This window comes from Zeus faber (genome assembly GCF_960531495.2).
Source record: "Zeus faber genome assembly, chromosome: 9".
NCBI lineage: Eukaryota > Metazoa > Chordata > Actinopteri > Zeiformes > Zeidae > Zeus > Zeus faber.
Genome location: NC_137197.1, coordinates 18,300,337 through 18,326,172, shown reverse-complemented (window position 1 = coordinate 18,326,172; position 25,836 = coordinate 18,300,337). Strand labels below are relative to the sequence as shown.

The following is a 25,836-nucleotide window of genomic DNA, read 5'->3' as shown; positions in this document are numbered from 1 at the left end:
CAAGATGTAGATATGACGTTTGTATCAGAATGAATAGCAAAATTTTGTTCCAATAAAATCACGTTCTGTTTATGTGGCTTCGGCCTCTTTCCTCGCCCCAAACACATACACAAAACCACCACCGCCTCTCACCCTGGCTCCCAGATTTCCAGCAGCCATACCAAACTGTTTCCCTCTCCCGACCATGTTAATCCACAAAAAAACATCCAAAACACAGAGGAACGGTGGGGTGGGGTGGGGTGGGCGGTTCCGCAAACACGAAATGCCCTTCAGCTTCAAAGAAAACACACATATCATTATGGGACGCTCCAAGAAACATTCATTACTAAATGTATATCACCCCCAACCTGCACCCCCACCTCTCCCAGCAACATTCACATTCAAATAAAGGCTTCTCCTGGAGGTTATGGACATTATTAAAGATGTATTGGACAGCTAGGTACTATGTGTGTGTGTGTGTGTGTGTGTGTGTGTGTGTGTGTGTGTGTGTGTGTGTGTGTGTGTGTGTGTGTGCGTGCGTGTGGTGGTGTGAAGGGGATAAAGGGGGGGCGGGCGCTAATGAAAAAATATTTGAGATTCAAAAGGCGGAGCTGTGAAAGTGGCATGTTTGTAGAACTCCATTAAAAGTGTGGAGGTGGTTGTAGATACGTTGCTGATTGCAGTCAAAACAAGCACTAGATGTGCAAACCCTCTTGGTTTATTTTGCAAAATAAAAACAAAACTATTTTTTTTATTGCCCAGTCTATCTATATAACGTATACAAATTATGGAAAAGGTGAAAGGTTTCAAATGTTCGGCTCGCACACAACCGTCGGCTGATTTTGATTTTGTTTGGCGCCGTGCGGAGAGCTGCTCGGCTTCGGGCTGCAGCCCCGTCGGCGGCGGCGTGACCCCGGCATTATATTGAGTTCATCCTCGCTATCTCCGTCTTCCTCTCTTTGTGTCCGTCTCCGTGATTGGAGACCTGCTAGAAACTGGTAGGAACACCTGCCGGGCTTCTCATTCTCACCGTGGTTCAAGGAGCCAAAAGCCCTGATTGGCTGAACATCTGTCCCTGTCCACCAGATGCTGCACGTCTCATTAGAAATCCCCCCGACCTTCTGTTAAAACACCGCGACCCACCCCCAGGGACTTCAGACCCCGGGCTGTTGGCTCATTCAAATGCCATTAAAGCTGACTTTAACTGCTCAGGTGGCTGTCGGCATCCAAATTCAGCATCCATCTTCTCGGAAAATATAGACAGGGCCACACAAGACTGTCTCTGCACACTCGTAAAATGAAGGGAAGCATTACTGATGTGATCCGCATTTAGACAGCCATCACCATCAGCCGCTACGACTGCCTCTCTCTCTCTCTCTCTCTCTCTCTCTCTCTCTCTCGCTCTCTCTCTCTCTCTCATCAGACACGCCACCTTGGTAAAAAAGAAAGATCACACCTTGTGTCCTTGCAGGGACAGCGGGGGGCCCATTAAGTGAGGTGAGAACTCTTATTAAACCCTAAACAGTCCATTAGAAGAGGGCTGGTGAGCTAATGCATAGCTTCCTACAACCTAACCATGTAATAATATCCCACCTGTGAGGGTCTGTGGCCAGAGACTGTAACCACATAGTAAATACATAGTCATTTATGATTACAATTTAAACCCCCACCAATAATCTACCTTGTACATATAATTGCATTTGTATATTCTGTATATTTTTACATATTTCACTACTTCCGTTTTGTATTTTCTTGGCTATTTTGGCATATTTGGCTATTTTTATTGCCAGATTTTTTTAACTATTCTCTAATTTATTCAATTTTATTTTATTTCCTTTTTGACTGTCAAGCTGATAAAACTGTTTTTTAACGCTAATTGTCTGAAGACACGCACCAATAATCACCATGACAAATTCCATATGTAAATATATGCGGAATAAACTCATTCTGATCCTGAGACTGACTGGACTCAATAATGCACTAATGTTTATATTGTATTTTTTATTACATTAACAACCAAGTCCAGCATAACTTCAAAATTGTAAAATGCCAAAACATACAAGGGGGGATTTTGGTTGCTATGTACAGTACGTGAGAGGGCCAAGTTGCGCTCGTACGCAGCTGCAAAAAAAGCAAATCCTCCGCCAATATGCAAACCGTGCAAATTTTGGAGAAGATATTATGTATAAAAGGTGCGGAGCGGCCGATATACGCACCGCTGCAGCCGAGTGACTCATAAGATTTACCGCCCCGTCCCTCACTGTCACCCGGTCATTCACTTTGACACGCTCACTGACACCACGGGTCCCTACACACAAGTGCCACGGCACAAATGTGGCGGGCCATAAAAACATAACGTCAGTCGTTAAACACTGCAGCCCTGCAATTCCTAGGGCGATGAACTATATGAGCCTGAGTGCGGAGACACTGGATTAGCAGGGAGACGGGGAGAGATAGAGAGAGAGGGAGAGACAGAGAGAGAGGGGGAGAGAGAGAGAGGGAGAGGGAGAGAGAAAGAGAGAGGGAGACGGAGACACTTGTTCTTTTGGTATGGGTGCCCCCACATCTCCCTTTGCAGACGAGGGAGCGGACACGCGGCGATCAGCGTGGATTGATGCTTAGTGGCAGGACGAACAATAACAAGAATAAGGAGAGGAAGCGCCGGGGGTGGAAAAAAAATTCAAGAAAAATAAAAAAAAGAGTATGCAACCGGGAAGAAAGCGGGGAAAGACTGGACGCGATAAAAAAAACCCAACAAAAACATTTCAGACGTGCGGCGAGGTGAGAAATTATGTTAATGAGAATGAAACAGACGGATGTGGAGAGAGGGAGCGATGGAGAGACAGAGATGGAGAGATTGAGAGAGAGAGCGAGAGAGAGAGAGAGAGAGAGAGAGAGAGAGAGGGAGAGAGAGAGAGAGAGAGAGAGGGAGAGAGAGAGAGCGATCAAAGGGAATCAACAACATCTCAGCCATGGCTCTGATCAAAGTAAGAAGATAAATTATATGTTGTATTTATAAATTATGATAATTAAAGATGAGCACAAGACGGAATCACAAAATGTATCTTCACCGTTTTGGCTAAATGTACTAAATGTTATTCAAAGATGTATTATGTCAAATAAATCCCAAAATGAGTCATATATTTTTTTTAAGGTTCCGATGATGATTCAGTGGTGTCATTCTCTGTATTCTGCAGCCAAGGAACTCGAGGCGGCTAATATCCTCAATGACATAACAGCTATTTCCGTTTGAGTAATTTGATTGGACAATCAGCATTCCACGGTGCTGATATGAGGCCCCCGGCACCGGGGGGAGAAGCCGTGCCTGGAACTGCATCTGTGTCCAATAAGCATTGAAAAAACACCACTCTAAAACGGGTCTGAAGACACCCTGAGCACTGCTCAAATACCTCTCTATATTATGAAATTGAGGCCGATGTCTTTTAAAGTCCCCCAGAGCCCAGTGAAGCTCACAGTGGTAGTGTGTGTGTGTGTGTGTGTGTGTGTGTGTGTGTGTGTTTCATCCATTCATCCATTCATCCATCCATCCGTCCGTGCTCTGTCTTGGGAACATGCATCATATTTTAAAGTTGAACATTTTATCGCAACAGAGAGAGAATTACAGCCAATCAACTATTACTCATTCAGATAATACTAATGCCAGACACTATTGAATCAGTGTAATATTATATAAGTCATTGTATAATTATTAATGCAATATCATTTTCAAAGCAGGAAAACCTAAATCTAGACAGGTCTGCACACTGAGAATGAACATTAGGCACGGAGGGACCGTCGTCACGAGTTTCCTTTATTCCATTGCTTTGCTTTCGCTGTCCCTAATATGTAGGTATGATAACATACAAAGAAAACAAACACTGGATTGGAGGCATTTGGATCAACTTTAAAAAAGCTTTAATGGGTTCAAACTATATTTTATAGGATTTGTCATTTTAAAATCGGCACCTTCATTTAAAGTTGAGAGAACCTAAATATACACTATGTACATTGATTCAACGGTTCATTTCCTACAAGGTCCTAAATATCAACCATTTCTCCTACAATCCACTCGACATCGAAACAGTGGCCCCTGAACATAATATCCAGAAGGGGGCTACGGAGCAAGATGGACAAATATCACCAGGATGGGTTGAAAAAAATAATAATAACCTCTTCATCCCGCCCTTTGTTATGCTGTAGAAAGGCAGGTTTTATATTAGTATGCAAGGCCGAGGTTTGCTGTGCATTTCAATTCAAAATGGAACCATACGAACACAAACGTCATCATTGTAAAGGTTCCAGTCGTCCGTTTCTTTTTATAAAAAAACCCCCCCAAAAACTGATTACTGAATAGAACAGACTTATCAGCACAACCACACAGTAATTATGCAGCTAATAAAAAGATAAGGCATCTAATACGGGCGTTTCATTTCTACCCCCCCAAAAAATTACCATAATGACACACATCCTGGTCACAGAAATCAATATGGATTCAAATTAACAATCAGAATGTTATGCGATAAGATCAGTGGAACTCATAATCCTCGAAAGTACCGAGACAGAGCCGTGGCTCGATGCTTATCACGGAGAATTATGGTCGACAGGCAGGATGAATTATTGCGCAATCGCTGCATTTCCAAATGAACAGATGTAAGGATACAGTGACAACGGTTTCTTCTTTCGGGGCCCCCCAGGGGTTTGGCGAAAGCACTTTGCCGATGCTTATCAGCGACGGTGTCCTTGCAGCGAGGACAGGGCGAGGAATACCAGAAGATCAAGAAATAGTTACAGACGCTACTGGGTTAACACAAACACGCACACACACACACACACACACACACACACACACACACACACACACACACACACACACACACACACACACACACACACACACACACACACTCACACACACACACACACACACACACACACACACACACACACACAGACACACACGTGCACCTCAGGGCCAATCTGCATTCATTTGGATCAAGATACTTAATTGCTATGGCGAGAGAGAGAGAGAGAGAGAGAGAGAGAGAGAGGGAGAGAGGGAGAGAGAGAGAGAGAGAGGGAGAGAGAGAGAGAGAAGAAAGGGAGGGGCTGGGCCGCAGAAGAATAAGACACTTGTCAAATATAGATGTGAAGTGTCTCCGTCGGCCTGTCCTTTGGCATCTATTAGAAATTCGCTTGTCCTTCAGACCTCAACACCTACCTCTAATCTATTTATAGACACACCTCTGTGCAAGGTCTCGCTGTTTGAGTGTTTGTATGGATAGGAGGTGGAGGTGGCGGTGGTGGGGATGGGGATGGGGGTATATGCTGCTGACATTTACACCTCTCTCTCTCTCTCGCTCTCTCTCTCTCTCTCTATCTATCTATCTCTCCTTTAGGCTGGAAAGAACAATGCTTATTGACAAACCGGAATTTCTCTAGAAATGTACTTTAATGATGAGGCCGTTATTCCCTCTATGCTCGAAGGCTTCTTTTTTTTTTTTTTTTTTTCTCTCTCCCCTTCAAATGCTCCACGTCCCACTCGTGCATCAACGTTTTTGGCCTGCGTCCTCCGTGCCGCAACCTGGCATCTTCCGCTCCCGTGGTCTAATCTGTTCCGTGCAGGTTTCTTTTTTTTTTTCCCCGACCTCATTTGGGACGTTATTTGTGTCAGGCGGGAACTCGTTGTGGACACTACACAAGGTCTTCACACGGGTCCGAGACAAGGTGGGATTTACGAGCTTGATATGGAAACTCACTATACATTTTTATGGGATATCAAGGACCCTCAATTTGATACACATTAGGCCACGGATCCCATTTCTCCATTAATCATTTTGCTGCGGACCCCCTGTAAGGACCGCCTTCTATCGTACCACGCTCTACGCGGAGCTAGTGCGCTTGACTGTATTTCAAAAAGCTATTTTCTGTGACGCTTACTTTAGACGGCATAAAAAGGAGGCAGTGAAAAGTTTTTTGTTTTTTTTTAAACACGATGGTTTCTTTTTGCCCCGACTTTAAATGTGGAGCACAGAGCGCCTGGGGGAGATGAGCAAAGTAAATGTCAGCTCCACCGCTCACACACAGGAATCTATCACAATCTTACACCCTCCTTCTGACTGCTCCAACACTCCAAGTCCTATAATCTCTGCGCCCACACACGGAGGCAGAGGCAGAGGAGCGCGCGCGCGCACACACACACACACGCACACAGGCACACACATGTGTGCACACACACACACACACACAATCACACACACACACACAGACACACACAGACACACACACGCTGTATGCAAGTGCTCTTATTTGTATTCTTGTGATCTAGAGCCTGTGTTTTTTGGCAATGCGCTGATACATCACTTTCATGAATATTCATAAAGTCAGAGTAGGAGGTTCGTTGCGCAAACACACACACACACACACACACGTCCAAAGCGCGTGTGCACACACACACACGCGCGCACACACACACACACACACACACACACACACACACACACACACACACACACACACACACACACACACACACACACTCCCTGCCCCACATAATGGGTCATGAGCCACGCAATCCTATACAAAGCTTGTTTTTCTTCGACTGAAAATGCAAGCACGAGAGCAAGAGAGGCGCCACAACAGTTGTTTCTTCTAATGTCCGTCTCACAAGTACATACATCACCAAACGGCAGACGTTAACGTGCACGCCGTTGGAAAAAGAAGAAAGCTTGAGTGAAATCATGGCCTCGCTAATGAAATTCAAGCTCCTTATCAATCATTTCCTGGCTGATTAATTGGTCCGCCCAGATCCACCACTGGATTAATCACGTTTGAATGAAAGCCTCTTTATGCATGAGCAGCCAGCGACGTGTAACCGAGGAGGCCAGAAATTGTTAATACGTTTGTTTGTTCGCACGCACGTTTACACGCACATGCAGCATTTCTCAGTCACCAGCCACAGCTTCCTGACCTACTTGGTGTTGACGTATCAATTACAAGCCAGTGTGATTTAAGACCTGAATTGTTAACAGGACACCGTAAAGGAAGCCCACAAACACCTGAATCCAGACCTTAATGTAAGATGTCCACATAAAAAACTTAAATTGGTTTGACAAAAGATCCCCTTGTGGATCATAACGCTGCGGACCAAAAATAAAAGGTACACGTGGTGTGTTTTTAGGCCGAGAACTTTATCTCTTCATGTAACTCTAAAAGAGCAAATAATTCAAGCGGAAACTCAAAAACAAGTTTTAAAACATATAGACACGTCAAGTCAAGGTTCCGTTGACTAAAGGGCCGCGGCTGACAAACGAAAATGTACATAATGGGAATTGTGCACGTCTAATTTGATACATTTTCACTTTCAAAAAGGTTGTGAAAATCGGGTGGATAAATGTTCCGTAGATAACAGTTCAACTGGTGGGTCCTGCCCCAAAAGTGGCTTGGGGGGCCATGAACATACGTCGACTTCACAAAAGAATAAAATAAAATCTATAAATGGGAGATGGACCAAATTTCAAAAGCTGCTTCAAACTGCAGCATGTTGCTGTAATGACCTCACATCATGAACACCCCACAGGAAACACCACCACAGTTATTGTTGGTCAAATTTATATCAAAGTGCATCTTAATGGATCGTCACTTGCGACACTCGAGCTTTCCACATCAAAGTTGACTGTGCGGTTTTTAATATGCACAAAAGCATTGTGGGTTACTGCCTTATTCATCAGGATTTTGATTTTGTGTGAAGAATTACAATGGTTCAAACCTTAAATTCCTTTTGAGCCTAGACTAGTTGGGAACCAGTGACAAGGCCTCCAGTTTTAGTGAGGAGCTATTTTAACATCACCTTCATTAAAATGTGAAAATAAAATAAAAGTCCAGCTGCAGCGGCTGGCTTATAGCACTGGCCTTCCGCCTCAACAGAAATAGACCAACCAAGTGTGTTCCGAGCTGCCGGTATTGCCCCCTCGGTGCTTCTCCACAGTGTCCCTCGGTGGCATTTCACTTACACTCGAAATTTAATGTCGCTCCGGTTGGGGCTTTTGGTGTCAGCGTAGGACGCTTAGGGTGAGGGAGAGAACTACCCCTCTCTAACCCCGCGCCTCAATTTAATATCAATATTAACCATCGATGCGGACACGATGCAGAGCCCCGATGCCAAACTTGCCTTTTCATGATTACTCCTCCGCCCCCCCCCCCCCCCCTTCCCCCCGCCTACTGTTAGGGCGTGGACCTCAGGTACATACTTGTGCTGCCCATATCAAAGCAAGAAAAGCACAGTAAACACTGCACCAAAATGAAAGAGAGAAGAGAGAGAGAGGGGGAGAATAAAGCGTGTGTATTCCCATCTCAGCAGTTGGTGTTGGTTGGCTGGTTAGACGTGCGGAAGATGAAGGAAACGCTAAGATTTAGAGAGATGAAAGGAAAGAATGATAGGATGAAAGAATTCCCAGCGTTCGCGCAGGAGCGTGAAGGATTCTGTTTACAGATTACCACCTGTGCCGGTCCATTTGCGAATGTTGAGTTTCTGTCAGAAAGTCATTGTTGGCATGAAAGAAAAGGTGATGGAGAGAAAAGGAGGAAGGAAAAAAAAAAACGGAGGCAAAGATTTACATATTGAACAAATGCCCACGGCCCCCGGTGGCCCCTGCCGCTCCCCCTGGCTTTAGCCTGTTTCTGTCAGCTGAGGAGGCTTTAAACTGGGAATCTGAGCACGCATGGAACATTGTGATGCGGATCTACACTTACGCTACAGTATGCTTTGTTGCATTGAAAGACACTCAACGCCATTAGATAAGGAGGTTGACATAAACGTAGATGCAATAAATATGCCTGACAACATTTTTGAAAGTAGTGTAAGAACATAAGTTTGCCTTTTAATTCCTCATATTAAAGGAAAAGCACCCTATCCTAGACATATAATGAATCTTCTTGTGTCCATAATATATAACTGCACATCCTTTTACTCTGTATTCTTCAATGATTGAGATCATATATATATATACAATATATATATATGTTCACACTATGAATTCTCAGAAAACTCCCTGATAAGTGTATTGATAAAGTCTACAGTCTATTCAACTGCAGCTGGACTCATTAAAGTCGTTGTCATTCTGAAAGACTGCGGCCCCCACAGGACCCATCACGGCCCACTCTGCCAGGTGCCGCATCCTTATTCAGCCCCCTTTTCCTTCCTGGGCCGCAGACACCCCGTCCTCTGTCCGCCCATTCATGGAGGCTCTCATCTCGGTACAGCTGGCATCCCCTTGGATTCTCACAAAAAGTCTTTCAATTAAACGGGCGACAAATGAAGACTAACCCGGCATCTGTCGCAAAATCTGAACTGACCATCAAGTGCAATCTGCAAACACACGCACACGCACGCACACACACACGCGCGCACACACACACACACACACATCTCATTTCCATATAAATGTGTGAAGCATGTTGAGCAGCAGGAAGAACAAAGAGGAGGAAGAGTACGAAGCCTGGATCGTAGCTGATTTATTTGCAAGAGAGTAGTAGTAGTAGTAGTAGAACTTTATTTGTCCCCAGAGGGGCAATTGAGGTCTGTGGCCCTTTGTGACTAAACTGATGGGTTTTCTCTTTTAATAACAGAGCTCTGCTCCTGTGTCTTCTGCATCACTCCCTCGCCTCCCTCACAATTATACATTCTCGTACACCTCCTCACCAGTGAAGAAGACATCTCTCCTTTCACTTCATAATTTCCTTCCTCTTTGCAATCATGTTGCACATTGCAGTTATCCCCGTGATTGAATTTATTCTCCCTCTTCTCCCTTAATGTGTCTGCTTTCTCTCGCTATCGCTTTGAATTTAGATGCAGCATTTATCATGTTAATTACAAAACGCCTGCCACCTCTCCCTCCCTCTGCTTGAATGGTGACAGAGGTAAAGCAACAAAGCCGCTGAAGAAAGGCGCTGAGGCAACAAGTGCTTCATCAACGTGTTCGTGGAGGTTTGCGTTTATCCACAGACGTGCAACACAATGCTCGTTCTCTGGGCGATTGTGCCGTACATGAAGGGTCGGTGCTTCTCCTCTCTAATACATTTGGACTCCGGCACTCCAACACACTCTGTATTTCCATTATTTGATGAAAAGAATATAGCCCCATGTTGCGGTTCTGCCTGCCACACGCCACACAAGTGGAATTTTCAGGGCCCTTCGAGACAGAGACACAGGCGACGGAAGGTACCAGCTTATTGTAGCGAGTGGGCAAGATGGTACAAGCCCGGAGCAGATGGAAAACATGTCATGACAAGGGCTACTCCCGTGTGTGTGTGGGGATGGGTGATTTAGCCTGTGCTCGTTGATTGCTCTGATGAGCAACGGACGTACAGCCACCTCTGATCCCGGGCCCCAATTAACTAGACCGAATACAGGTGTGACTGCTTAAATCACACCACCCGCTCACCACAACCTAATATCAATGTTTGTGCTCAATATTGCAAAAGGGAACTGCCCCGGCTGAAAAACATTCAGACGTTGGTGAAAATCAATATTGATCCACAAGACCCGCCACTCCTTTTATGAGAATGTTTTAAGAGAGAGTGCGGCGTAGAGTCTCAACCATCGGCACACTGATTCATTTCGGTGGGCTCTGTATGTGTGAAGGATTGCCGAGTGAGTATTAAGACAAGGTCCCTGCATGAGAAACTTCGACAATGAACAATCAACACAGGAGCAGAGTGGAATAGGTTCTGGATGTTGAGAGTGACTAGAAAGAAGCAGCTGCTTCGGGATGTGACTCAAGGGGCTGCACCGCATCAGTCTGTGTGACAGGCTTTCACACAACTATTGCGTGGGAACCCAAGCCATTTCTCCCACACTTGGGCGGAATAACACCAATTGAAGATAAAGGACCACGTCTCCCCCGAAAACAAATCGATGGCAAAAGAAATACCTATTGCTTCCTCATAACTGCACGTTATTCCACGGGCCGTGGGGCCTTACTGGAATTCCTGAACATCTCCATGTTTATTTCCACTCGTTATGTTGATTTCAGATGCTAAACAGAGAAAATTAAAGCCAATGGAGTCTTGATGACACACGCTGCTCCATGATGGCCTAAAATCTATAGCCAAGTTTCCATACTGTTTAATGAGGACAGGGTGTATAGTGAAAGACCAATCCAGCGGCCCATTTTTCAAAGCAAGCTCGATCCCAAACGGAGCCTATTACGGCTCAAAACGCCACTGTACGCAGCTGGGCTGGTCACGTCTTGGAGATTGTCTTTCCAAGGAAAAACATGGGATAAAAATAAGTCCTTCCTCTTTGAATGTTGTTGTCTTAGCGCTTGGTAACGGAGGGCCTGTGGGGTTTAGAAGAAAAAGAACCCATGGGGAACCGTGTCCACTGCATTTTACCAATCCAAACTAGGAGGAGCAGTGGATAGACATAGGAACCACTCGAACCAAGAACCTTCTTGCTTTGAGGCAACAGTGAGCCACACTGAGCCACCATGCCACCTCAAGAGACCAGGCCAACAAGTTCCTGGCTGTGGGCTGCTTGGACAGCCCACCATCTCTTGAAGGTGCAGGAGTACCGTGGACAACGTCCTTTCCACTTAAGCCTAATTACAACTCTCAGCCCGAGGCCCTGGCAGCACCATAAATGGTCCATAAAAGACACACGTCATTCCTTATCGTTTATAGTTGGCACGCTACCCAGCCTTCTTGTCAATTATATACCTTCATCGCCAGTATCATCTCTTTCACAGACACAAGGGATTCTTGCAAAGCAGTTTTCTGGCGTGACCGGGGCCTTAGACAGTATCCCTCATAGGACTATCTGCTAAAAATAGAAACAAGCTAGAGCACTGTGTGTGTGTGTGTGTATCTGTATTGGGGTTGTGTTTATGTGTGGACGCGCACATCGGGGTTTCTTTGCAGGATTTGCCAACTCCGATGAGTCAGGACTCCCCTGTTCTGCAAGGCTCAGGAACACACCAGTGTGAGACGCCCCATCGCTTATATTGGCTAACCAGCCAGTCCCTCGGGCATATGCACAGTAACAGTACTTCTGACAGTATACATGCAATAATAGAGCGGAAAAAAAGAACGATAATGGGAACAGACTGGGTGCGCAATCGGTGTCAATTTGTAAAAAGCGGAAGGAAGACACTCGCTAAAGGGAAGAGACAGAATGTGCAGCTTGTTTAAAGCATTTTCCTGAGTGTTCATGCCGCATGCCATCTTTTGAAAAGTTGATGGCGCCGCGTGCGCGTGCATACGAACGTGCGGGTGTGTCGAGGATGCGACGTGGACTCCCCCTGAAGACTGGAGGCAACAGACTCGTTAATATTTCAGAGTCGCGATAAATAAATCAGACAGACTGCGGAGAGATAAGGTGACTGCGGGGAATCGGAGAGTACGGGGGAGGAAGGAGAAGATAGAGGGGGGGGGGGTATGGAGGCTGAAAGTGAAGGGTGGAGAGCCATATACAGTAATGGAGCAAAAGGTCAAACAAGGCACGTGGAGAAAGAGTGGAGAGTACGACTTAAAAAGTACCCTCAAAGTATAATGTTGGATGGAGCCACATGCAGAAGTCTACGGAAAAACGGGAAGTTACATGTTTATAGTCCAGGCCTAGGACCGTTTTGACGCTGCTGGAAAGATGGAGAAAAAGGGAAGTCCGCTACACTATCGGGGAGAAGGATAACCTCCCTCCCGTCTCATGGGGAGTGGGAGCGTATGCTTGAAAGCCGTGAACTGAAACCTGAGGAAATAGGCGTGCACTAACCTCAATCTGATGATCCTGATGGGCTCGGGAAAGGATGTGGGTCATCGCTTCTTGGCCGAACGCTTGTCAGTCCCGTTATTGATCAAACGGTCAAATCTTCCATTTATAAAAAGGTGGTACGTTCTGGTGTAGGTAGCAGTTTTTTGTGCGTATCCAAATAGATCGTGAGATAGATAGATCGTTTCAGATGCAATCGTGCACCAGAAGCACAGGTGGACGAGCCCGGGTTCGGAATGGAAAAGTCCTGCCGTCTTTTCGCTCCAACTGCGGAGCGAGCGGATCGGTTTCCACTCATTAGTTGGGTTGGGTTGCTAATAAACAAGCCCAAATGGTTGCCTCAAAATACTGCGGGGGACTGACTTTCTGAGCATATTGGTGACAGCCTCCAGCAAACGCATGAGTTTGTTGTACCTTTCACCTTTTTTTAAGGTTTGCTTGTCTGGAGATATTCAAGTTGACCGCCTATTTTATACGGATATGAAACGATATAGATAGAAACAAACCTGCGGTACATAATGAAACATTGCTTTTGACGCGCCGCATATAACCACACACAGACGTCAGGCAGGCGTGGTCGGGCTGGTACACAGCGGGACTTTTGGAGTTCCCTCTCGCCTGCGCGCTTGAGTCAGGAACCAGGATTTATTCAGTTATGCCTCCGTCTGGTTAATAAGCTTAATGTTGTTCTGCCGTGAGAGTTCCCTTCAAAACAGAGGGAAATGCCTGGTGAGCCCGCTGTAAACATCTAACACTACACCCAGGAAAAGGGTGTACAATGCCTCGCCATCAAAAGACTATTTTTTGCTCGTGTGCTTTGTGAACTCTCCGTTGTTTTCAATGCTGCTCAATGTACCGGTACAAAGGCTGAAAAAGGGAAAAATCAATGGAGTTCTTTTATGTCCTCCACATGGTTCCTTCTTCCGCTCTTTCTTTCACGCATAAAACACTTCTCTCTCCCCCCACGCACGCACGCACACACATACACACACACATACACACACACTCAAATTGCACTCCCCTGGCAATAATATCCTGGAGACGTTCAAGGTGAATGACAGATTTTGAATTCTTGAGACCAAATAGATTGGAAGGAATAAGGAGAGGAAGGAGAGCAACAAGTCAGGAAGGGGTAGGGGGAATAAAGACGCAGGAAATTGGTACGAGGAAGGGAGGGAGGGAGGGAGGGAGGGAGGAGAAAACACAGACACTCGAGGAAAAGGTCAATGGAGACCAGAGGAGAAGGTGAATGAGGAAAAAGATGAAAAATAGAGAGGATCGAGCGGGAGAAGTATGTCGTGCTGGCTGGGAGGAGAAGCGTCCCGCGCCGCGATGGCCTCCGATCCAACACAGACTTATGATCAAAGGGGGAAAACTTTCCATGACACTTCATACACAACCTGACTCACAGCTTACAGTACATCTGTGTTGAGCCGGCACCTGTCAACTCCCCATTCCGCAGACAAACCTTTAAGCTTTTAAATATAAGCAAACCTTGCTCTTGCACTTTCCAGCTAGGCTACGAGACTAGAGCACGACCGATGCAGCTTTTTGGGTCCGAATTGTTTTTGCAAAATTTTTCAAATCAATTAGAAAAATGGTTATTTTATTAAATGTTTTTTTATATTTGAGAATATTTAAAACATATAAATGATGATATTAAATTAAAATTGTATTTAGTATTTTTTTTTCAGAGTTCAATGAGAGGCATCATCTCTTCCTAAACAAATTTGGTTTCCGAGTTTCCCATGAACGCAGCATCGCTTCCCGCTTGGAAACCTGTGTCCGTGTTGAAACGCGAGCGTAAACATTAACACATGGATGAATTTATAATGCCTAGTCGGACGTCTGCGTTTAATTTGACGAGTAAGTAGTGTAAAACAGACAAGTACATGATAAATAATCAATCTTTTTTTAGTTAATTACAGTATACTTATTTAAAAATCGTGAGACATCAGCTGCATAACTGCCGATTTTGCTGTTGTAAAAAAAAGTCAAATAATGGCCGATATATCGGCCAAACCGATATATCGGTCGGGCTCTATATAAGACATCGCTACATCTGTGGCTCTTGAAGAGGGTCTTCGCTTTCCCCCCTGTCTGTCATCACAGGAATATCTTCGCTGCATTTCCCCTCTTCCAAACTGGAGCGTTAAATGTCTTCCTCCATACTTTATTTGCCCTTCCCGCTAATATCGACTCCGAGTCTAGGCGAACCCTCTCTCCTTTCTCTTCCTCTTCAAACCCCCCTCCCATCTCCTTTCCTCTGGAGCAATTCTAAGCTTAGCATCTTTTCTTCCATTCCCTGCAGCGTCCCTCTCCCCCTCCCCGTTCTCTATACCTCCTTCCTTCCTCTCATCTCATCCTCCAAAACCACATTTCTGCTCCTTCCCTCCACTCCTCAGAGCAGATGGGAGTCTGGCCGGTAGCGCTACTGCTGGATAAGCTCATTAGAATGCTGCCAAGGGGCAACGTACCGGCTTCCATGGACAATAAACACATGCAGGTGTTGGATGTGCAAACAACCACACAGGCACACAAACAAACATGGGCACGGTTTGGGTACTGCAGTGGGTACTAGTCTAGATACCCAATGCAATCATAAACCCACAAAAGCACTTTTTTCCAACATCAAAATTGTAAATTGCCAAAGCAAAAGATGAAAAGAGGAGTAAATAAACACATGTGCACCAGATGGGGATGGGTGGTGGAAACAGAGGCCCCTAAATCCATAGGGAGGAGGGAGAAGTGAACGTGTAGTCCCAGTCTCCCCAGTGGAATTAGTGTAAATCTAATGTGCCCGGCAGCCCTCTCTGCCCATTTTAGCCTCAGCTTAAGAGACGCTCTCAGGAAGAGAGCGGGGTTCCTAAGAGCCCTGAGCTGCGAGCATTAGCCAACGTCACTGTAAGCTTTCTCTACACCACATTAATCAATTATCAACCTGCTTATCCGCCCGGCCCAGTCCCGGTCCCCGCCAACCACGGCCTGTGAAACAAGAGCACCGGGACACGGAAAACAGCAATAGAGTTGGTTTACCAAAGCCTGCGGGAGCTGACTTAAATCATCTCCCGTGCCGTTTTTAGGTAACACCTATGCAGCCAGGAAGCAGCGGGTGCACGCTGGAAATGACATGGGCATTGGGTAGCATCCCATCCCAGATATGAACAAACAACTCCACGGGTCTCCAACAGCTACTCTTGGCAAGGCAAAGACACCCACGGTCTGTTCTGCAACTGCAGCATTTGACCGCAGCTTGCCATGTGATGACATCCTTAAGACTTCAAAGCGGGGCATCGGAATAAATAAATGGGATTAATCTTGTTTTCTACAATAATCAATCATTATCAATTCACCAAATCCTGAAGCTAAATCTTTTTATCGTGCACTTTTTTGGTACTAAGGACTCAAATATTTAATATCTTGTCGGTCCTGTGCTTGTTTGCATTATGCACAGCAACACATTGAGCTACATAAACTGTCGGGGACCAAGCAAACAAGCAAACCTGAATGGACGGTGCCGAGCCCTTAAATGCAGCACCTTCACGTCAGGTTGGATTTCAGAAAGCAACTTTGGTGGCAAAGATGAACTTGACTTAAGTAAAGCCATGTTTGTTGTGCAAACTGAAGGTGAAATGGTGTGGTGAACATGACAAATCTCCAAAATCCTTTGACATAAACCACCGCAGTGCTTTGCAGCCAATTCCCAAATGCGTGGATCTGAAACTATTTCAGCTTGAAATTGCAAGCTTCCATCGAGTGGCACTATGTGCTCAAAATAACGGTGCAGGACAGTCACATCAAGTCATACCAACAAGCAATCATACGAGCACAGAGGCAGTTCCAGGGGTATTGTACAGTTTCAAGAAACTGTGTTGTCGAACTGAAGGTATTGTTAATGGTTAGGGCTCTTTTGCAGAAAGGAAAATAAGGCAAACAAATTATAGCTACAGGTAGCAATACGCGGGGTCCAGGGTGGTCAGCCCTTCGTTAAAGTTCAATGGACGAGTGTTCTTTGGCTCCCTGTTGTGTTTTGTGACTGCAGATGTTCATTTGTTATGGCCTGGTTACAATGTAATTCTATTATCGGGCGGTGTTTGCGTCAGTGGTTGGGTTTACTACGCCGCAGCTAACGGCGGTTATCATTCTGAAGTAGGGCTGCATGATTATGGCTGAAATGATAATCATGATTATTTGAGTCAATATTGTGATCACGATTAATTATCACGATTATTTATCCATTTTGGGGAACGGAATTCCAGGGACCAGATTATTGACCAATCACTAGACTGTGTGAATCGCCATTTGCACATGCATACGCGTTACGGCGGTTATACAAAAAATAGTTTTTTGCTCAATTATTGCACAATAACAGACCGATCTAGATCAAACTTGGAAGACGGCATGTCAAAACTGCCCCCACATTTTATTCATCTTGTCTGTGAGTGCGGTGGATCCATGACATCCAAAACTGACATCAGTGGCCTATCACTGATGTCAGTTTTTCATTAACAAAAGCAATGGCAAAGGCAATCATTAACAAAAGCTGGACCCCTAATTATTTACATTATACCATTAGAAATTCAGATCATCTGAATTTAGATAGTATAAAGTTCAGTTGACATGACATCAATTCTCAAAGAATTTCATATTGAAAGCCAAGCTGGTATGTTCATTGCAGTACCCATGCAAATTAGAATCAATACAGTTGATTAAATTCAAATCTTGATCAAGCCTACACCCAGTGCACTATTCGAAGAAAGCATCACAGTGTTTAATGGCCTCGGGTCCAGCCCACACACCAAACGACCTGAAAGAACGAGAGGCCAACAGGAAAAAAAAAAGACCTGAAAGTGAAAAAAAAAAAAGAAGAAATTCTCCCGAGGTAGTAAATCTCAGAGAGGCTGCCTGCAATCAGAAGTACATGGAGAGAATCCAGCAGGATGGCGAGCAAGGATTGATAACGGCATGCAGAACACTCACTGTCACACATCAACGAGCACACACTCTTCTTCTCAATTTAACTCATAATCACAGATTAATGACATGCTACGGAGGCTGATCTCCTCTCCTGATCCAGTGAGCCGTCATTACGGAGTAAATTAAAGCGGACCTGGCTCGGGCGCCCTCCACAACAGACTGTGTTCAAAGGTTGGCGGCTCCCAGCTCCTGCAGTATACGGAAACCAGCTGAGCATATCAGACATTCATATCAGCTGCATTCCTTCTGTCTGGGTGGATGGATGGATGGCTGTCTGGCAGGCTGCTGAAGAAATGTGCACAGCAGTCGAGCCCCCGTGAAGAAAAATACATGCAACACGCACACACACACACACACACACACACACACACACACACACACACACACACACACACACACACACACACACACACACACACACACACACACACACACAAAATTGTGCATGTACCTTCACTATCAAACATGTATCATGTATGATAAACATGTGCAATGGAAATTGAGATTGTGTGGTTCGGCAAAAAATATGTGCACAGCAAAATTTAAATAAATGGGTGGTCGCATCAGGTGTGTTTGAAAACAAGTAACATCAGAAACCTATGTTCTATTTAGAATGGCCACGAATAAATATCTAAATGTAAACTTTCATCAACATCAAGCTCTCGAAACAATTAAATTCATATATGGTGTATCTTGGTTTGTGTTTTGGTTTGTAAGTATGCTAAAAAACACAACTCACACCTATGGGAAAACACCACAAAGCCTTCTTTTAATTACCCAGGATGCACCTGACCATCCCCCTGGCACCAAGAAAAGAGAAATTGCAGCAGCTGGGATTGTGACAGAACCACTGAAAAGTGACACACACACACACACACACACACACACACACCAATGTCAGTAACTTTTAACAGCTGCGACTCCACACACTCCCTTCGCCAACATTCTTCTCCAGCCGGCCTCACTGCCAAGACAGCGAGCAGGCAGAGCTCAATAGTCAACGTCTTATTTTCTGTCATTCGCGCACCTACTCGCAAATGCACGTCACACAGACATGGAAGCTTAAGACTCGCACACAACCGCACAGCAACTTTAGTCTAAGTATCAACAGGAATATCTAAATAGGGATGTCTCCTGGCACATAGCAACGCTGTAGCTGTGGCATAGATTACAGCCGAAGTCCCGGTGAAATCCAGTCATGTGATTAGTTGTAGAAACCGCTAATCGCTCACTGAACAAACACAGACACGAGGCTAAATGGACTTACCGTCCTGCTTTGTGGGGACCAATATTTGTGGACTCCACAAAGCCTCCAGCGATTTCTGCCGCTGTAGACAGACACAAATTAATCATTCAGAGAGTGATGGTGGACAGGAGGCTCGCTACTCCGCACCGTCCGAAATCTCATGTCAAATCGAAACTTCCCGCACAATGGCCATGCTCATTGCTCAGCATATAAAATAAGGTAAACAAGCGCCGCTGAGCGGGGAACAGGCAAGCCACTGAGGCCGGCGGGGCCCGCGGTGGGGGGGCCTCCGCGAGGGGGGGCCCTCGGTGACAGGCATTTCTAAGGAGACGCGGTCTTCGAGACGAAGTCATTTAGCGTCATTCATTCGCTGCCAGCGCCACTAAGAGCGAAAGAGAGAGGGCCGGAGGCAAAGACACGGGGAAACACAACAGCCGCACACAGCAGCTACCAAACATGACTCCAACGCCTCGAACCCTTGCCGAACCCAGCGAGCCCCCCCGGGGTGAGGAGTGGAAGAGGACAAAGCGAAAATGGAGACTATAAAGACCCAACTTCAAACACCCAGCCCATTTGAACCCACACACCCCTAACTCTTCACTCACTAAAGTGTGTGTGTGTGTATGTGTGTGCGTGTGTGTGTGTGCGCGTGCGCCAATGACTAACTTTGCCTCTTTCTTGTGCACAGAGAGGTTAGTTTATTTAGTAGTAGGGTTTAACACTAGTTTAATTTTCAAAATAATGTATAGAAATTTCTGCTTAAAAATTGCATGTTAAAGAATCCAACTTAAATTCACATGGTAATCACGTCGTTATAAGCCATTTTCTTATTTAATTACGATACAGGCAAAGGACAGATAATAATAAACAACTCCATCGAATTATTACTCAGCCTGAACACCCCCCCTTCTCTCCGTCTTTCGCTCTCACACACACACGCGTACACGCGGATACACAGACACACACACACGCACACACACTTGCGCGCGCACACACACACACACACACACACGCGGGCGCGGACACACACACACACACACACACACACACAGCAACAAAATGCATGATGAAAAAATACTGTGTGAGGTGCAAGTTTCGGTGCATACCATTTTTTTTTTTGGCTGAGTGATGGGCGATGGCCTCAAGATGTCACAACAACAAGCCAAAAAAGATAATTAGATCAAGTGAATTCTCGAATGAGCCTGGCATTTATTTATTTAATGGAAAGTGTGTGTGTGTGTGTGTGTGTGTTTGTGTGTGTGTGTGTGTGTGTGTGCACGTGTGTGTGTGTGTGTGTGTGTGTGTGTGTGTGTGTGTGTGTGTGTGTGTGTGTGTGTGTGTGTGTGTGTGTGTGTGTATGTGTGTGTGTGTGTGTGTGTGTACATTTGTGTACACTGACAGACAACAGTCCATTCATCCATTCGCTCAGCAGGGCTATTTGCTGCGTTCCACTACACGACTGCTCTGCTCCGACACTCTCTGACAGTCCGCTGGCCACGGGCAAAACAAACATCAGCACCGGGGAAAAATTACCGAAAAGGTCAGAAAATCTCTCCGCCAAGCTTCCAGCGCTCAGATGTCCTCTAACGCACGTATGTGTTCCAGCAAAGCAGCATCACCCCTTCCACGTGTGGCTTTTTTTTGCACCTTTTACGTCAAGGAAGTTCCGAGACATTAAACATCCACTTTTCGGAGACACAAGTTTTGGGTTTCGACCGCACGGCGGTTTTCGAAGAAGAAAAAATCCTCTCCTCTCGCGGATCCTCGCCTTCGCCGTCGTTCAGTGATTTGCTCGAGAGCACTTAGGGAGGATTAATGCTACCTGTCACTGGGACATGAACCTGAGCCTTCTGGGTCCAAGGTCATTTAGGCCCATCCCCATGGTAACCTGCCACATAAAAAGAGAAGCCATCCAAGGATGAACACTACTGATAGATATCACGCTGGAGGGTGAAAGAAGGTTCACCATGAGAATAATAGGACCGATCGCCCACTCAATCCTCCTCAGATCATTTGCGTTGCTTGAATGCTTATTCTAATTTTCCGAGTAAATGTCATCTCTCCTCAATCGAGTGGCGTCGCCTGCGTGACACCCTCTCATGGGAGGCAAGAGAAGAAGGTAAAACGGTGGGAAAGCGGCCTCCTCCTCATCGGGGAGCCCCGAGGACGGGCGATCCGTCTCCACACCGACCTCCACCGCACCCGTAGCTCGGTGAATTGCAGCAAAATCTGCTCCCGCAGAGTCATGCGACTGAGCATGTGCATATTTTACACACACACACAGACGCACACGCGCACACACACACACACACACACAAAAACAGACATTTATGCACTTGCACCAACAAACAGGAAAACAGACATGGAAGCAGGCCTGCATTGCTGTCTTTGCCTCCCTCAGCCTCTCACGTCATTTGCCTTCTCTCTAATCCTCTAATGCCAACAGTGCAATTAGTCACATGTCGACTTGATTCTTTCATCTCGCCAGTGTGAGCTGGCTTAGGAAGGATGCAGCTGCCCACTATCTAAAACACACTTATCACACACACAACCACACACACACACACACACACACACACACACACACACACACACACACACACAAGCAGATGACTTACCTGCCACAAAAACACACACACAGGCACATTTCAAATGTGAACAATGGTGTTTTCCCTCCGCAAACGGCCGCTATTGTGGAGTTTCGAAGGAACATGAACAAAGGATCAGAGACAAGAGAGAAACCGAGAATGACGGAACACCCCTCCGAAAAAGAGCTCATCTTTCTAGTATTTTCTTTTTTGACATTCTCCCCTCACCTCTAATCACAGTGAGTAGTTACATTTCCAGTACACGCACACACGCACGCACGCACACACACACACACACACACACACACACACAGATACTTCTGATCTAAACAAAATGGCAGAGCGTGCAAGGACAAAAAGAACACAGCAGCACAAAGGAATAGTATATTCCTTTGCTTCCCGGCTTCCATGAAGCCGCCATAAACAGAAGAAAAAATCTCACAGGTAAGGAAAAGAGGCAAGTAGTTAATGGCTTCTCTATATTCCACAGTGAAGGTAATTGTGGAGCGCCCATGCCAAATCCTGGCACTGTGCTGGGGCAGAAACATCTTTGGCTCTCCGTCATGAATACCAATAGGGAACGAATAGTTCACGTCGACATTATATGGATGTCATTATATGGACGCAGCCCGGGGTTATCACTTACACAGGGGTCACTCGTATATTTCCGACTTAAAGAGGTATGACCGCTGGACATATAAAACCGCCACGAGCCCCGACAGCGTCTGAAACCAAAAACACTGAACACGGAACGGGGCGGCGGCGCCTTCGCTGTTTGCCGTCCGGCTGACGAGACTCTCCAGGCGGTCAACTGATTAAGGAGCGGCGTCATCCAACCTCCTGCTCCACGCCGATTAAAAGGCGATTAGCGCCCGATGCGCGCGTCACATTTCAGCGTTTAAGTTGCCCTTCCTAACCCGTCGGCTGTGTCTGCGAGCCTTCCCCGCCGCTGCCCCGGGGGGCCCAATAAGAATCTTTACCCAGCTTCAATGTCCCTTGGGAACAAGGGTTTTAAAGTCACTTAGCAGGGGATGAAGTATTTCTAGAAAACAAAGTAAAAAAAAAAAAACGGGCAGTCTGGCAACTATTTCACACACTTCAAACAAGGGTGGAATGAGAACAGAGAAAATTCTTGCCTATGGACACTGCAACAAAAAAAGGCTCTCGCCTACACGAACGAATCCGGCCGCCGCTTTCTCGTCCTCCTCTTACTCGCGGCCTTCGTATGGATGTTCTCCCACTCTCTCACCTCCGTCCCCCCTCTCTCTCTCTCTCTCTGCTCTTGGTTTTATTACACAAACATTATACACATCTGACCCACTCCACTTCATTACGGGCATTTTTGCTCTCCGATACATTTGCGGTAAAGGAGGCAGGGTGACCTAAAAGGAACACGGAACACACACACACACACACACACAAAAACTATGGGGGAGGAAAAACATTCCAATGACCACTTTTGGTCAAAATCTGTAGTACTGTGCGATGTAGCCCAAAAATGTGTTTCCCCTAAAAGAAGCACTATCCTCCATCCCTGTGACCGCCTATTTTTAGAATGTCAGTGTTAAGCATTAATCAGACCAAAGCAGCCCAACTTTTAAAAAAACCACTCACTGTCAGACCCGATCAACAGACAGCGCCTTCGAAAATGACGTAATAAGAACTTCAGCGTCGAGCAAGGAAAGGAGCGGGAGGAACGGAGGGGCGTAGGTAAAGTGACGGATGAAACTTAATGTTTCGTATAATCTAACGTTTCATCTCAAATTCCCTCTGATCTTCCCCCCCGACGAGAAGAGAGACGACGCGGAGGGAAATGAGAGGGAACGAGAGACGGGATTAGGAGGTGCGGCGCGATGACATGGAAGGAGAGGGAAGGAGGCGCGGAGGGGAGTGAGGTGGCGAGGGGCCTGAGCGAGGTGAGGGAGGGAGGGAGGAGGGAGGGGGCGGCTGTGGGATAACCCTGTCGGTTGCAGTTTGTCAATGGCTTTCTTAGTTTGCCTCCACACAGCATCGGTACAAGACTGTCAGCTGCGGTCACAGCTGCAGCCCAGGGAAACAATGTCAGTGTTCAGGGATGACAGGGCCTCATGGTCAATCCATCTTACCTTGTCCCACCATGTCTCACAATGGTCTCGTGGCATAACACACACACACACACACACCCGCGCTCGCAGCGATATCCTTTTGTTAAGGATGTCGGGATGATTTTCCCGAAGGCGTGAAATACATAAACACGTCGATTTGATGTACCCCAGTCCAGCACCGACATCCGACCCTTCCGACTAAGCTTCGCGAGGTACCATGTCCGCGAGAGAGTGCACCGGCGGCGTCCTGTGAGGACGTACAGAGTGGCAAACAAGGTCCGTGATGAGACATTCTGGCAGAAGAGTGAGGAATGACCCACTTTGTTGATGCTTCTCTCACTGCCAATAACAGCGTGTCAAACACGTCCGCAGAACTCACTCATGAATCCGCGATCACAGGGTAAATAAAGCATGCGGCCGATGCTGTGAAACCTGCCATGCCAAAAGGTGTTGGTTGGTGGGTTGGTGGGTTGGTGGGTTGGTTTGGTGGTTGGTTGATTGCAAGAGAAGGGCTTAGTTGTGGTCATGCTTTTTCCAATAACCATAGACGCAGGCAACAGTTGTACACTGAAAATAAACTGTTATTGGATCAGCTTAAAAATATTGCTTCCTTTTGTCAAGGCTACATTTTTTTTAGGTTTTCACAGCTTAAGATCAACATTTTAGTTTAAGGTAACCTCAACACAGCATTATGCAGGGTAAGGGGTTTAGGGTCAGGGTTAGGGTGAAGGAATTCAACAATAACAACTATTATTGTGGTCATTATACATTTATGAGCAAATACTTTTCACAAAGTACAAGATTTGCACTTTTTGTCAGCAAGCTTTCAAATAAATGTATTTGTGCAGCCTAATTTTGCACGCCACACAATCTACACAGTTTAACACAGGTGGGTAATTTACACATTTATAATATTTCATTATTATAAGTTTTTAAAATGTTATTTTTTTTTACATTTTACTATATATATTATGTTGTTTCATTTATTTATTATCTTTTTTTGGGGATGGGGGTGGGGGGTGTCCTCAGCCAGAGCCTAGTCTGACAAAGGGGGGGGGGGGTGTCTTTGTTATTAAAAAAAAAATAAGTTTGGGAACATCTGTCCTCGACTGATCTGTGTGTGAGAGGAGGGAGCCCCAACACCTTGCCTCGCTCCGGTTCCCCCACACCTTACCTCTCCGCCGTGGCCGTCGAAGATCCCGAATATCGACGGGTGGCTCCTGTTCACCACGTCGGCCAGCACCTCGAAGCGGTCCTCCATGTGGTCCCGCCGGCCCTGGATGGAGTACACCGCCACGTTGTGGCTCTTGAACTCCCAGGTCTTGGAGAACTCGGCGTCCAGGACGTCCAGTCCCCCGAACCGGTCGTTCTGCATGATCTCCGCCACTTTCCCCTTGACCATCTTGACCGCGTCGCGGCTGGACTTGACGATGGTCTTCACCTCGTCCGTGTGGAAGAAGTAGCTCCACAGGGCCAGGCTGAGGCACAGCAGGAACAGGGTCTCCGGTCTGAGCAGAAAATAACGCATGATCCGACCCAACAACGACAACAGAGTCATGGTATCCTCTATCATTTATAGTACGGACGAGTTGCGGGGGCAGGTTGTCGGTGTCGCTTCGCCACCCTCGGATCTCATTCCATATTATCCCGCGGACACGTTCACTCGGCGGGGTCCGTTGATTCACTGCATCTTGACTGACACGGGCGGAGAGAGGGGGTTTAAAAATAATAATAATAATAATAATAATAATAATAGTAATAATAATAACAATAAAGAACACCACCACCCTGCAGTGTTGTTTCACTCCGGCATGCAGCGTCGCGCAACCAGCCGCTGCTCCTCGTCCATCTGAACGATCACCAAAACCCGAGACCGGAGTGCTGCCCCCGAACCGTGCCCCGGCCAAGAACCCCCCCTCTCTGCCGCTCCGCACGGTCCTCAAAATAGCGGTCCGTGTGGATCCACGCTCACATTCCCAGCTGCTACCGTGAGCGTGTGTGTGAGTGCGTGCGTGCGTGCGTGCGTGTGTGTGTGTGTGTGTGTGTTGCAAAGGACCGCAACTCAGACCACGTGGGGTGCGCACTGACACGGCGCACACTCAAGGTAAATAAAAACTCACTCGTTATCAATCGACGGGATTTAGCAGAAGTGCCGGTAATGATAAACTATTGAAGAGGATTAAGGTCAAATGTGTGGGT

At 46.3% G+C, this 25,836-nt stretch overlaps 1 protein-coding gene across 1 annotated transcript in view; it reads right to left on the bottom strand.

The window, feature by feature from the left end:
* The window catches only part of ppm1lb (protein phosphatase, Mg2+/Mn2+ dependent, 1Lb), a 42,290-nt gene extending 16,854 nt beyond the window's left edge, over nt 1-25,436 (bottom strand). The window contains exons 1-2 of the mRNA XM_080006424.1: nt 25,425-25,436; nt 24,812-25,332 (exon numbers count right to left, since the gene is read on the bottom strand). Of these exons, the coding sequence (XP_079862550.1) occupies nt 24,812-25,210 (399 nt within the window). The 5' untranslated portion in view covers nt 25,211-25,332; nt 25,425-25,436. The remainder of the gene's footprint in view (nt 1-24,811; nt 25,333-25,424) is intronic.
* Nucleotides 25,437-25,836: the final 400 nt, after the last annotated feature.